The sequence below is a fragment of the Betta splendens genome, chromosome 5, assembly GCF_900634795.4.
Source record: "Betta splendens chromosome 5, fBetSpl5.4, whole genome shotgun sequence".
Taxonomy (NCBI): Eukaryota; Metazoa; Chordata; class Actinopteri; order Anabantiformes; family Osphronemidae; genus Betta; species Betta splendens.
In genome coordinates this window covers 17,640,303-17,653,246 of record NC_040885.2, presented here as the reverse complement: position 1 = coordinate 17,653,246, position 12,944 = coordinate 17,640,303, and the positions used below count along the sequence as shown (strand labels likewise).

The following is a 12,944-nucleotide window of genomic DNA, read 5'->3' as shown; positions in this document are numbered from 1 at the left end:
TTCTTGGTTTCGCCCAAACTTGGTTCAGATTTGAGTTGCTTTTCTGCGCTATCTGGGGTCGCTCTGCTGGAGGTGAAGGACCGCCTGTCCCCTCTCCGCCGTTTGCTGTCAATGGCTTTCGGGGCGTATTTTATTTGAATGTCTGGGCCTTTTAAATAACCAATAATGGATATTCTTTGGATATTATGGACCATACCGGCCGTGATCGCTGTTGAAGGTAAGCTAATGTTTACGCTTAGGGGCGCATCCTCCACCCGGCTTGGAGTTTGAGACAAAGCGCGCAGCTGACTTAAATGGACGTTTACGCGTTACACTCATGCGCGCGTACAAACGAAGCGCTCTTCTGCTCTTGTAAAAGCCATGTGACACGTTTTGCCGTGGTGTTGACGGCGCTTCGCGGGCTCGCGGAGTCGGCGGCACGCGCAGAGCAGGGGGATGATGGCCGGACACAAAAACACGCTCGCGCATCTCCGCAGGTTCCTCGGATGCTGGTCGCAGCTTTAACGACGGATTGAACGAACGGGCGTTCTGGGTTGAACCGTGACGCGAACCGGGCTGTAAAAGGGAATTCTCACCGGCAGGCAGCTTTCAGCGCGTGCCACCGGTTCTGTCTCACACATCAGACAGTTGATAATAAAAAAAGAAAAGAAAAAAAGCAAAGAGAAGACGTTATTGGGCGGTTTTTAGGACGTTTCCGGAGGCGAAATATGAAAATGTATATGTTGATGTTCCTGTTTTAACTTCCAACAAGGTACGTCAGTTGAGCTGAGATAAGCAGGAATGGGCAGCAGAGGGGAAAACACAATGAAACGGGCTGAATGGGGAAAATTCTCTTTGTAATATATGTACACTTCTAAACCTGAGAGTGCACATGTCATCATAATCCACCTACTGTTGGAGGAATCGATAAGATATCTGAACCTGGGGACTAGTTGCATCACTGTTTACATCACCGCTTAATAATCTATTTGAAAATAATGAGGAGCCTGTAACAGCAGCTGTGCGTTGTTTGTTCTGTGTGTTTTGTTATTACCTAGTGATTTGTGTGTATCTGAACTTTCCCTTGTGACACAGTGGAGAAATGAAAGTGTCAGCACAGTCGTGTATTTGTACAGGCTGCTGCTGCTTCTTTTTTTTTTTTTTTGAGGATGCTGACAAAAAAACAAATGTGACTTCTTCCTCTGGTCACTTCAGCTAAACCTCATAATTACAGGTGGAGCTGGGAAACTATGGGAAAAGTCAAGCAAACGTAACCGCAGAGTAAAACGACGACAACAAAAAGCAACACAAGGACAAGAGACAAAAGCCTTTACAGTAAAATCTAGAGAACATGGAGTAAGGTCCAGACATATCGAGGCCCAGACTGCTTCGGTTTATTCTTCAACGAGGCTGCATATTATAAAACTAAACAGCCACAGCCGCCTGGACACTTACAGTCCCTATAGCTTTTTAATTTATTAAGTGCTATTACAAAATAAAACATCTTGTCCAGTTTTTGCACTAAAGCCATCTAAATACATGAAGGGAAATAAATGTATGCAGGCAATAAACTGGAAATTATCTTAATATGATAAATGTGTTTTCAGATTTCTGCAATTATTCATAATAAAGGACATTACGCACTGGACCTGTTTTTAAAGATGCATAAATAACAATGTATTTTGCCTTATTTAATAAATAAAAATTTTAAACTGAATATAAAATTGTATTATATTGTACATCTGCTTTGTTGAGTTATTGGCATCCCATATATTTCTCATGGCTTGTTTTCTTTTAATTACTGGAATCATGTTGGTCCAATCACTTTTATAATGGTTATTTATTGATAGATTTTTATCAGTGCTGTTGTGTTCAGCGGCCGAGGAAGTACAGGATGTAAAAATGCCAAAAACAACATTAGATTCACACAACACACAGTTCAACTTCCTCTGGTTTTCTCTTTCATTCTGAAATACAAACATAACCATGGTCACTATTTGTCGATGTTTATTATCAACTGTGAGGCGTCTGTGAGCTGGGAGGCTACGGTCCCTCACGTATGTCAGAGTACAGATTTGCATACATGTATGTGGCGTCGATATTTTATTACTAACACTAGATGGTGGTTCTGCTAGCGTGGCGCTGTGGTACTTTGGACTTCGAAAAAGCAGCTAGTCCCGTCGCAAAACTCCACACAGCCCCCTCCGTTTTACCCTGTGAATCACCCTAGCCGACTGTCCAATGAAGACGCAAGGATGGCTTACGTATGAGAAACGAAGAGTTGAAAAAGAGGTCACTGCAGCTCTAATCCGAAAAAAAAAAAATCCCAGCATGCAACAGAAAACCCTCCGGTGGATCGTTTTGACACGTTTAGTGCCGGGACACTTCATTTTTTCCATTGTTGTATTTGTTAAACAGTGTGACGTTGTCGGATACAGGGCTCCTCTTTCTTCCCGACGAACGTTACGACGAATAGTCTAAGGAATATTGGTCTCTGAACTTCATTATTCGATGGCTGATGAGGCGAGAAATTTACAACGGGCTATAAATTGAACGACATATAAATGCATCCTAATTCATACATTTCATGAATAAAACCCAGTTTATAGCGTGCAAAGGTATGAAAAGCCTACTTGTAGTAATAATCAATAAAACAGGCCGAGACCATTGCAGGGAGGATTAGAGGATTAAAGAGTTGCCAAATTTGAGAGAACCCTGAGTGTGTCCTCCACCACGTCCAGTCTGGCCTTCCACTGAATTTACCCTGCAACCTTGTTTTCCCAGCATCTTATTTGTTGACAGCTCAGTGTCGCCCTCTGCCACTGCCGCCATGTTAGACAACTTTTTCAGAGGCTTTTAATTTACCTCCGCGCTTGTGATACAACCTTAAATCGTTGATCACTGGGAATGTAAGCTGCAATTGATGCCGTGTCTTATTGGTTTAGTTAACAGGAACTGATAGGCTCTCTTTGAAAATTAATGGAGATAGTTCTGCCAAGGAAATCAGCCCCAAACATGCCTATGAAAACACACAGTGGATTTATTCCTTTATTAGTTCACCCATTCATTGTCCTCGCAGCCCAGTTGACAGCCAGACCAACAGCGTCGTTCATCTAATTCTGTTGAGTGGAAAGCCTCAGATTCACCCCCCTCCATAAAACTGGAGTCTGCTGCATTGTTCGGGGGGGAGATGGAATTTACTGGACGGGTCACTTCCGACTTCTCTCCTGTTGTATCACAGTTTGTGCTGTGCAAACATTTTCTACTTGAATTTGTGTTGCTGTGATGGAATAACAACCTTCCCCAGACTTGTGTGTGAGCCGTCGTTGGGGTCAGCCGGATGATAGATCACGTCGCTGTGACATTATTCCTCTTATCCTGTCAGGGAAATGTAATAGACCAGTAGACGTTGGTGCAGTGGGTACAATGAGATCACAACATGGTGTCCTTAAAAAATGTCCAGCACATTTGATTGCATTTCAATATGCGCCACATTCCTCGCCAGAGCCCACTCAGCTGAAAGTTGGCAAACACTGGCCGAGTTGGAGCCTTGGAGAAATCTGTTTTCATTTGATTTAGTAAATTACATATGCGTTTACATTTTCAGGGCCGTCTCACGTCACGTTAGGCAGCGGGACAGTTCACGACACAGCACGGCTGGTAATCTTTGGAAAGTCCTGCCAAGTTTGGTAAAGATGTTTTCATATGTAAATTCAAGTAGCTGTTTTCACACCAACGAGTGTAACATGGAAGCGTTGTGTTTGGTGGAAGAGTAACAAAAGACGAACGGAGGCGGGCTCCGAAATAGGATTAGATAAAGGTAAAATGAGCGAGCGTATAAAATCCAGTGTTTTCTCAGTGCACCCAATGAGCAGATGCAGGGAGTCGGCCTGCACGCCAACCGCCACAGTAGGCTTTCACAAAGAATCTGTCTCTATTCAAGCCCTAATCCATGCTGCCGAGGGCCCGGGCATTGTCACTTTGCATGCAAAATTTCAATTAGTGCTGGTACCAGTTGTTTCATGTGGAAGTGGGAGGGGAGGGGGGGGGTCACGTTTCAGAGATACCGATGATTACCTTTAGGGTGAGATGAAGGCAATATCAGCACTCGGCGTTCAGTTACTGACGCCAGCGCTGCCTCATTGTGGCCACTGGATGCGCTCAACCTCCGTCACGTTAGAGCAATGAAGACACTGAAGGAGAAAGGTTTGTTAATTATCCTAATTTAAAAAAATTAAAAAAAAAAAAACACAAAAGGATGTTTGAGAGTTTAAATTTTTTGTTTCTGTTCCAGCTCTGCTACACAAATATTTTTGTTGCTTCCCTTTGTTAGACCAAGTTAACCTTCGGTTCAGCACACGCTGAATAGTTTGGTGGCTGTTTGACTTGTGAGGGAACGTTTCCTTCTCTGCTGCCTTCAATGAATTTTATAAAACATAATTACTCAGTGTGGCTACAGGTCGACACTCTTGAAGTTGTGCTTCATAGGGAGTAAAGGGTATTTTACATTCATCTAATGGTTCGGATCTTTTAATGTGATTCGTGTGATAGCATTTGGAAAGTGTGTGACTTGTGAAGGTGACACAGTCATGAAGCAACACATTTATATCATTCAGCCCCGCTTCGTTTGATGCTTTTGATTTGAGGGTTCCTTGGTCTTCTTTTTTTAAACTGATAATTTAGTTTTAGTTATTTATTGTCGATCATATCACAGGTTCACAGCAGTAGTTAAATCTGTCACCAGTACGAACAGGGTTGAGAAACCTGATCTTAATCTACAATCTCATCAGGTCATGAAGATAAAAAGCTGCTTCCACCCACTTTCACTAATGTTAGCATTGGTCTTGCCAAAGAAAAGCCTGTGGCTTCAGTAATGCTGTAATGTTTTCATTCCTGAAGTGACTTTCAGGCAGCTTTTACTTTTTAATCTTGTTACCAGTTGCAGGAAAACTAAACTAAGGGATTTTTAAATACTTAGCTGCACTGTGTAAACTTTTTTTTTTCTGGCCTCGTTTGTATTATTTTAGTTTTATTCGTTCAGACTTGATGATCCAAAGCAGACACACTGACAGCTGTGAGCCTATGTCACACACAATCCAATCTTTGTTCCAAAAATAGTACATTATGTGCAAACCACTCTATGTATAGAATTTCTATTCGGTCGTAACGTGCCACCGGAGTGTCAACGCGCTATGAATTGTGAAAAGATGCATTACGGAGGAACGTGTTATTTAGCAAGGATCGGCGAATTAGGGGGTTTAGAGATTTGTTTTCTTTTGGGCGCTTAAGGATAGGTGTGCCTTTTGATTGGAGCATGATAATTGTTTCAGCATGTGGAAGGGAAAACAATGTGGTCAGAAAGTGAAAGAGTATGACTAAGGGTATTGTAAGTGCTATATTGGAAATTATAGTGCTGCTAATCCGGACAGTTTAAGCTCTGACAACAGAAGATCAACCTTAAATTGAGAATGTGGTGCATGTTGTTGTTTTTGGTTTCACAGAAAATACCATTTGGGATGAATAGGTTGTATTTATAGCAGAAACCTGCTTTACCTCCAGTTAACCTATGTGATATTTCACACAGGAAACTAGATCAAGGATGTTCTGCTGTCTTAATTAGCACATGTTAATTGGCAACGTGCAGTCTCCTGGTAAGTCGTATTTATAAGGAAGAGCCTGATTCCTCCGAACCGTTGGGGAATATAAATCATTAGGGGACAGCGAAGTGTGTTTCCAGAAATTATTCATAACAGGAATAGTGTAAGCACAAAATGGCGAGGCCTAATTTCCAGTACGGGGTCTCTGTGCACTCTGGGTAATTTGGTGCAATCTTCAAACATTTTGTGAAATCTGTGTATTTTATGTCTTTGTTGCTGTGGATTTTTATTTATTAAGTCAGTAAAATTGCTTATGAGTCTGACAACGATAAGTGAGTTTTCTCCAGAAAGTGGAGATGAACTGATCCGTGTGACCTCTGCTTCTGTCACATCCTTCATGTGGATGATGCTGCTAATACTCAGCGGCGCTGTAACGCGGGGGGGGGGGCGAGAGCGCAGCCTGAGAGAGGTCAGACCTCGTCTCAGGGACCCCCGTCTGCACACACCCCAGGTACTGTGACATTGCTTTTCTGAGCGTGCCCGGAGAACACAAACCCACCGGATTAGTGTCTGCCTCTCGATGTCCCTGGGAGCGGAGCCCATCGTCCGAGACAAAGCGGGGCTGATTGCGTCGTCATCTGCATCACAAAGGGAAGCTTTTTCTACCTGAGCCGAGCCTGCGCCGCGCCGCTCGTCACATCTATCGGCGACTCTGGATCCACGTGACATCTGCCTTTTGTTTCCGCCGTCTCTTTATCCTCGTTGCCGTCGTTCTCTCGGGCCCGCGCCGCCTGGCCGCCGTGGCCCATATCAACAGCAGGACCCCCTCCCTCCCTCTGCAGCGGAAACTAGCTTCTCCAGCTCTCACTGCTCTCTGTTTTTGCCGATAGTTGTGTGCTCACCGCTGTGTTGCATCATCCCTTGCTACAAAGAGCCACCAACACATTTAATGTCTTCCCTTTTTCCCCTGTGGCTCTGGCTGGATCCGCCGACGTGCACATGCAGCAGACAGATCGTCCAGCCTCACACTGTCAGAGCCTCACAGGTCTGCGCGTGGACCAGTTTTATCTGATTAAAGCACTGGGCTCCATACTGGGTCACCGCTTTGTCTTGACCTCCGGGCCACTTACTGGTTTATCACATCAGAGAAATTACTTTTTGAAGTCGCTTTCTTCCTTTTATATTTTATGAGCTAAAATTTTCATCGCCTTAGATAAAAGTTTTATTTTTAGGGAAACAGAGATGTTAGAATTATCTCAGGCGTGATAACCGCGGTTGAAAGCCCCAAACAGTTCAATAGATTAAACAGGGTGTGACATTTAAAGAGCTGTTGGAGGGGCGGAAAGGGAGACGCTGACTTTTTGTGTCCTAAAGTGTAATGGTTGGTTTCTATTCAGACGTAATTGCTTTAGCTTGGAGAATAGGGAATTAACACAAGGCAATTAACTGATTTGGCCTTTGGCTGCGACTTGTCTACTTGGAGAGAATGGGAGCTCATGCTGTGTTTTTTTTTTTTTTTTTTTAAAGATTAATTTGGGAATCAAAAACATTCAGATACAGACCATTGCAAAGTCTACAGAGAACTGGATTTACAGTATGGGACTGTTTAGACAGATCCCTGCAACAATGGCGTGTCTGTTACAAACCAGATTTCTGTATTCCTTTTATTGCTTCATTCCTCAGGTGGGAGCGGTTGGACTGCTACTCTGGCTGGAGTTGATTGAGGGAACAAATCATATATATATGAAGTTATTAGATGGGATATATCTCTCCAAAAGATATCAACAGATTTATTGTCACGATAAGCATGCGATGGATTTCACGTTATCAGGCAGGAGCAGGTGGAGCAAGCAGCGATTCCTACCGTGGATCACTGTGAGGATTTATTTTATTCGAAATGGAGGCTTCATTTGAATTGCCGAGAGCTGGGACTTAGTGTTTGTATTTTTTTTCTCCGACCATTCTCATCAACCTCCCTCGCTTACGGCGCCAAAATCAATAACCTCGACTCAGCGAAGATCAGACCCCTGTGATTGCATTTATAGAGCCCTTTCAATTGACACTTCATTGTAGTTGTTTCATATTTAGCAACGCCTCTGCCCATTTGGGCAACGGACGCTTACCTGAATTTACATAATCACTTGTCTGAAAGTGGATCCAGTGTGGGGAGCAATCAGCAGCATCTGCCACACTCCAGCTTGTAAAACCTTTTGTAAATGCACTGACATCTTGGCCTCCTCTCGTTGGAACGTATTGTTATTTTATTCAAAATTCAAGCCCGTTAACGATTTGCAGCAGGAAATACGGCCTTTGAAACACTCAGCCATGCTTCTGCAACAGCTGAAGGTAGAGGGATACACGTCCTCTGGGGTCAATAAAGCAGTGTCTGGAATCACGGTACAGTCGTGAGCTAACGTGGCACACAGAACGGGAGCCAGTTCTTAAGGAGATGGTGAAATGATGACTATTTTCCATGCCTGGCTCTGGCAGGGCCTTTGGAGGAGAAAACACAATGGATCATTTGGGAGGGCAGCTGGAAAATCCATAGAGAATCTCAGGAGACCTGCTGTGCCTGCGAAATCAATACAGAGATCCAGCTGAGACCATTAAATGAAATGATTGTGATATGATAGGGTTAAACATGTATAATATTATTATTCATACAGTCCAAATAGGTTTTTCATCTGCAGATAATACGAGCAGACACACATGCCACCGCAGCGTGTAGGGTTTCATACACCTACTGTGCATACAAGCAATCCATCATCTTCCTCACCCATTGTTAGCCTGAAGACAAAGAGACGAGCCGAGGGGCCACCGGGAAAGCTAAACAAACCCACATGAATAAAATGGCTTGATTCTGTTAGGTGAGCGTTTCATTATCATTAAGAAGTTTGCCTAAAAGTGTCATATTGTGATTACTGTGGATTTTCAGTAAATATGAATGATGATGTGATTAATCCTGCAGCTGGTCACACATTTCTATGGAAGGTTAAGGATTCATCGTCAGCTGGGTTTATTTTGGCGAGTTCCAAACATCTTGTAAGTGAAAATGTCCATCTTTACAGACACCATATTGTCTTTCCACTGGCTTTTTACATTATAAAACATCTTATACTTGGTTAGGTTGAGGAAATTAATGGTGACACCAGGCATGCGTTTATCTTAGTCTTTCTTCAAATTGCTGCTCTGGTCTAAACCACAGACTCTTAAATTTAGCGCTTTGTTCATTTTAAAAACCCACTGATTTAGAAAGTAATCCTAACTGGGAAGAAAATCCCTTCAAAAGTACAAGAGACAGAGACGAGAACTGCCTGTGCTCCTCTGTTGCTGGCTTATGCAGTGTAATAGCTGTTTGACTGACTAGGCCAACGCGTAGCCACGGCTCAGATCCACGTCTGCACCACACATTTAGTGAACGCTTTCATCAAAAAGCCTCACGAGGTAACAACGACGCGGAGCGGAGGCCTTCCAGAACCGGGTCGAGTTACTTGCCCCCTCTTCCTGATTGCACCTCTTCTGAACACAATCTGCTCCTCCTCAGAAATGGTTTGACGCTTTACAGTGGTCACTGCGTGCACGCGGCGCCGGTGAGAGTCGATGGGGCCGCCGTCTGTCGGACTGATTGGAAGCTCGTGTTTGGGCTTAGCCCCGTGTGTGCGCCGCTCTGGCGGAGGCGAGTGTCTGGGGTTTGCAGCGCTGCCCGCCGTGGTGATGAGTGATGGGCAGAGGTGGAGCCCAGCGTCGCCTGTTACAGCGGACCAACGCACCTTCCACTCACTGGACTCACGCTGCGCCTCCGTAGCAGCACACGCACATGGGGAGGATTCATTTAAATCCGGCCTGCTGCTCCGTTCTCTCCTGAACGAGCAGAGATTTCCTTTTAGCACCAGAAATGGTGACTGTTGTTCGGATCCGGCCTACTTGGCCCCACTGTGCCGAATGGAAAGGCTTTGGGTCACTTTACTATACGACTTCACTTTTCTTCCTACCATTAGAAGCAGTAAAACAGCACATTACGCACAAATGTGTTCCTTTGATCTGAATGCCTGCAGTAACATTTCCTATTTAAGAACAGAGAAGTGAACCTATAATCGTGGTCTCCTTCCTTTTCAGCATAAGCACACGTTAACCTTTATTTTGCAGGTTACACCTCCATGTGTGGACCCCTGCAGAGCGGCACCATCAGCTTTAACATGGAAACTAGAGGCCTAAAGCCGGATTAGTCGCGACGAGGCGTGAACACGAAGCCACGGAAAAATGACCTTTCAGCGAATATTTGGTCATTACTGTATATTTTCACTCCTGTATTTCTTCTTACTTAACAGATACCAACACTCTGTCACTAACAAAGTGCTGTAGTGTGTAAGAAAAACCCCCAACGCACACATCGGATTCTCCGCACGTTACAGCCTGAGGCGAGTCTTTTGCTGAAGCCCCAAGTTTTCTTATACATAAGAAATATTATAGCAACTGGCAGCTCCTAACTTTAGCAACAAGGCTGAGACTGCTGTTAACATAATGCCTGCAGGTTTGAGCCGTGTGCTCAGAGCCACCAAAGCTGCAGCAGGCGGCGATAATAGGACGAGCACAGGCTGGAACGTCTGCATCCTGTGGGTCAGACTGTTCTAGGACATTTCTTTCACAATTATAGATCTTCTGTGTAAACACTAAATGTGTTATTTGTCTTTATGTTGTAGTCATTGTCCAAAAACACAGATGACCCACAATCAGCACAGAGCTGCTCCTCACAGGTTTCACCGTGTGGTAATTAAAGCTCGTGCACAAAGGCAAGTGATACTCGAGGTCCTCTCATGACAAGAGCGGTGACAAAGAACATCTTTCTTTGCTATTATTTAGTCGTCTCCAGCTGCTGCAGCTGCCATCAGTCAGACGTGTTGACTGGCGACGCTCGAGGCTGCCGGCGTATTCAAACGACGACAGGCTGCCGTAACTTCAGAGAAGTGCTGGCTCCGCCGTTTGAGTGACGGCTGAGGAAGCACTAATCTGGACTTGGTGATTTATGCAGAAACAAATTAATCAAATTAATTTGTTTTATCTTGCAGCCCTGCTCCCTGTTTATTCAAACCGCAGCACATCCGGTGCCAGATTTGCAACGTCGAAAATGTCAATGACGGTGCAGGATAAATGTGAAATTAGCCTTTAGTGACGTGCTTAAATTAGCTGACATTTGAGTTGACAGCCAAACGGGTGCAACCTGATAAACTCACCTTTTATAGCAACAAGTCAAACTAAATACCACCAAACCAATACATATAATGACACAGTCTAAACAGGTAACGCATTTAAGCCTAAAATGGGCTTTTAGCTTCCCTGGGGCGTTTATTATGTCCTACAATGGCCCTTTAAGCCTCAGGACGCAAACCGGAAGGTGCTTTTAATTAAGCAGGCAGGTGCAGGACAAAGCAGCAGAAGTTGTCAAGGTTTTGGGCTCAGCTGTGGAGCGGTGCATGTTGCTGACGCTCGCGTCAGGTCGTGGGAGGGAACCTCTCGGCCCGTTGAGCCTCACGTGCCTCGTTTTCAAGCCGCACATTTGCAGCCGTCTTTATCTCCTTTGTTCCGCTTCAGGCGTGTTTGGTAAAAACGGCCTCTCTCTCTCTCTCTCTCTCCTCTCTCGCTCGCCCGCTCGCCGTGTCCTGTGTGACTATCCAGCACATGTCATCTCCATGCTAATGTGAAATATTAACAGCCCAAGAGCCTGAAAAGAAACGCACCACTTTGCAGAAATGCATTAGCTGTCACTCTGTCTGTGGATTAGGACTCCACCAGTGCCAAATGATTTAGGGGCCTGTTGCAGGCTTGTCAGCAGAGACGTGATTGTGCCTGTGGCTGTAAGAAACATATGTGCTACTCTCTTTCTTTTTTTTGTGGGGCGAGCGCCAGATGTATGCGGTGAATGGTGTTAGTTTTTTTTTTTTTTCTTCGCACTTAAGCGTGTGTCAGACGCCGTGCGCAGCTGCGTGGAGGACGAGCTGAGCCGGTTTCACATGGAGTGAGAATCAGCAGGTCTAATTGAAGCAGCTAATGGGGAGTCTGAAGCCGTCGCTCTAAGGACGCGGCGTGTCGAGAAGCTCTTTATCACCGAGTCAAATCTTTAAAAAGTCCTCTTGAGGTTCTGTTGAGTCGGGACTTGAGGACGTAAACGTGGTTCGGTGAATAACGTCACACTCGAGTGTGCAGTATAACATACTGCAGGTTGTATTTCTCAGTACTTGTTGCAGCAGCTCAACTAAAAACTTGCTTCTCAGGCAACTTTCCTACAGGTGAAATGTATTTAATATTACATTAACCTTCATTTCAACAGAAGCTGCAGTGACGTACAGTAATTTCAGCCTTGCTCTGGTGGCGACAGCTCCCCAGAGAATAATTATCCAGTGTGGTTTCCCCCATAAAGTGTTCCAAACATAAATAAAGGATGCTTTCGCTTCTTTCCAGCCTACTTGGCCTTAGCCTTGTCCAAACCACATCCCGTCAAATCCCCGTCCTGTCCGTTGGCTCGAATCCCAATGAAGCCCTGATCCTCCAGCTCCACACGCTGGATGTGGAGTCTTTACACACCGTGCGCGCATCTTTCGGGCACAAGCTCCACTAACGGCTCGGATGTTGTGCAAGCGCTGCTGCAGAAGCCGGGATCCGTGTCTCGCTCGAGGCCGTCCCAGAGGAGGAGGAGAGGAAGCGGCGCTGCTTTATCTAGTGGTGTGTGGCCACCGCCGCGTGCGGGGGGGGCTCGGGGGGAGGAGCCGTCCAGCGTCACCGACACAGGGAACGGCTCCTCGGGGATGTTCTCTGGAGAAGGTGCAAGGTTGTGTCAGAAGCAAAGTGTGACTGGGCTTAGTGAACACACATCCATTAGAGTCTCTGCAGCTGCATCACATATTTCATAGTAACGGTGCCTGGCGCCATCATGGAGGCTCACTGGGGAATTGACTGTGTGCAAATCATGGCTAGATGTAACAAGTGGACCTGAAAATGAGACGTACTTGAAATCGATTAGTGTGGGATGGATTTAAGTCAGTGGTGTTTGTGTTAGACAGAGTCATAACTATATTTCCATAGAGTCAACACATTAAAGAACTTACTGCATGAACCCAGTCGCTGGCTGCTATACGTTATGTGTGGAGCACCTGAGCTGCCTTTATGGATGTTTTGATATTCATAACATCATAGTTGTGGCGTAATTGCCCTTGAAGCACTTGTCTAAAATGTCACAGGAATCGCTTTACTCGGCTCAGTTCGCGGGAAAAGCAAATGGTGATTAAACACTAAAAGCATCGATGGCATTAATCACGTTTTGCATTGAGCGCCAATCACTCGCTTGCAATTAAAACTCTCAGCGCTGCAGCCCGC

The 12,944-nt window shown here is 45.0% G+C and overlaps 1 protein-coding gene across 4 annotated transcripts in view; it reads left to right on the top strand.

The window, feature by feature from the left end:
* The first annotated feature begins 33 nt into the window (after positions 1-33).
* Positions 34-12,944, top strand: part of ephb2b (eph receptor B2b) — an 86,323-nt gene continuing 73,412 nt past the window's right edge. For all 4 annotated transcript variants that reach the window (XM_029150318.3, XM_029150316.3, XM_029150317.3 and 1 more), the window contains exon 1: positions 34-217. In XM_029150318.3, coding sequence (XP_029006151.1) covers positions 166-217 — 52 coding nt within the window. In that variant the 5' untranslated portion in view covers positions 34-165. The remainder of the gene's footprint in view (positions 218-12,944) is intronic.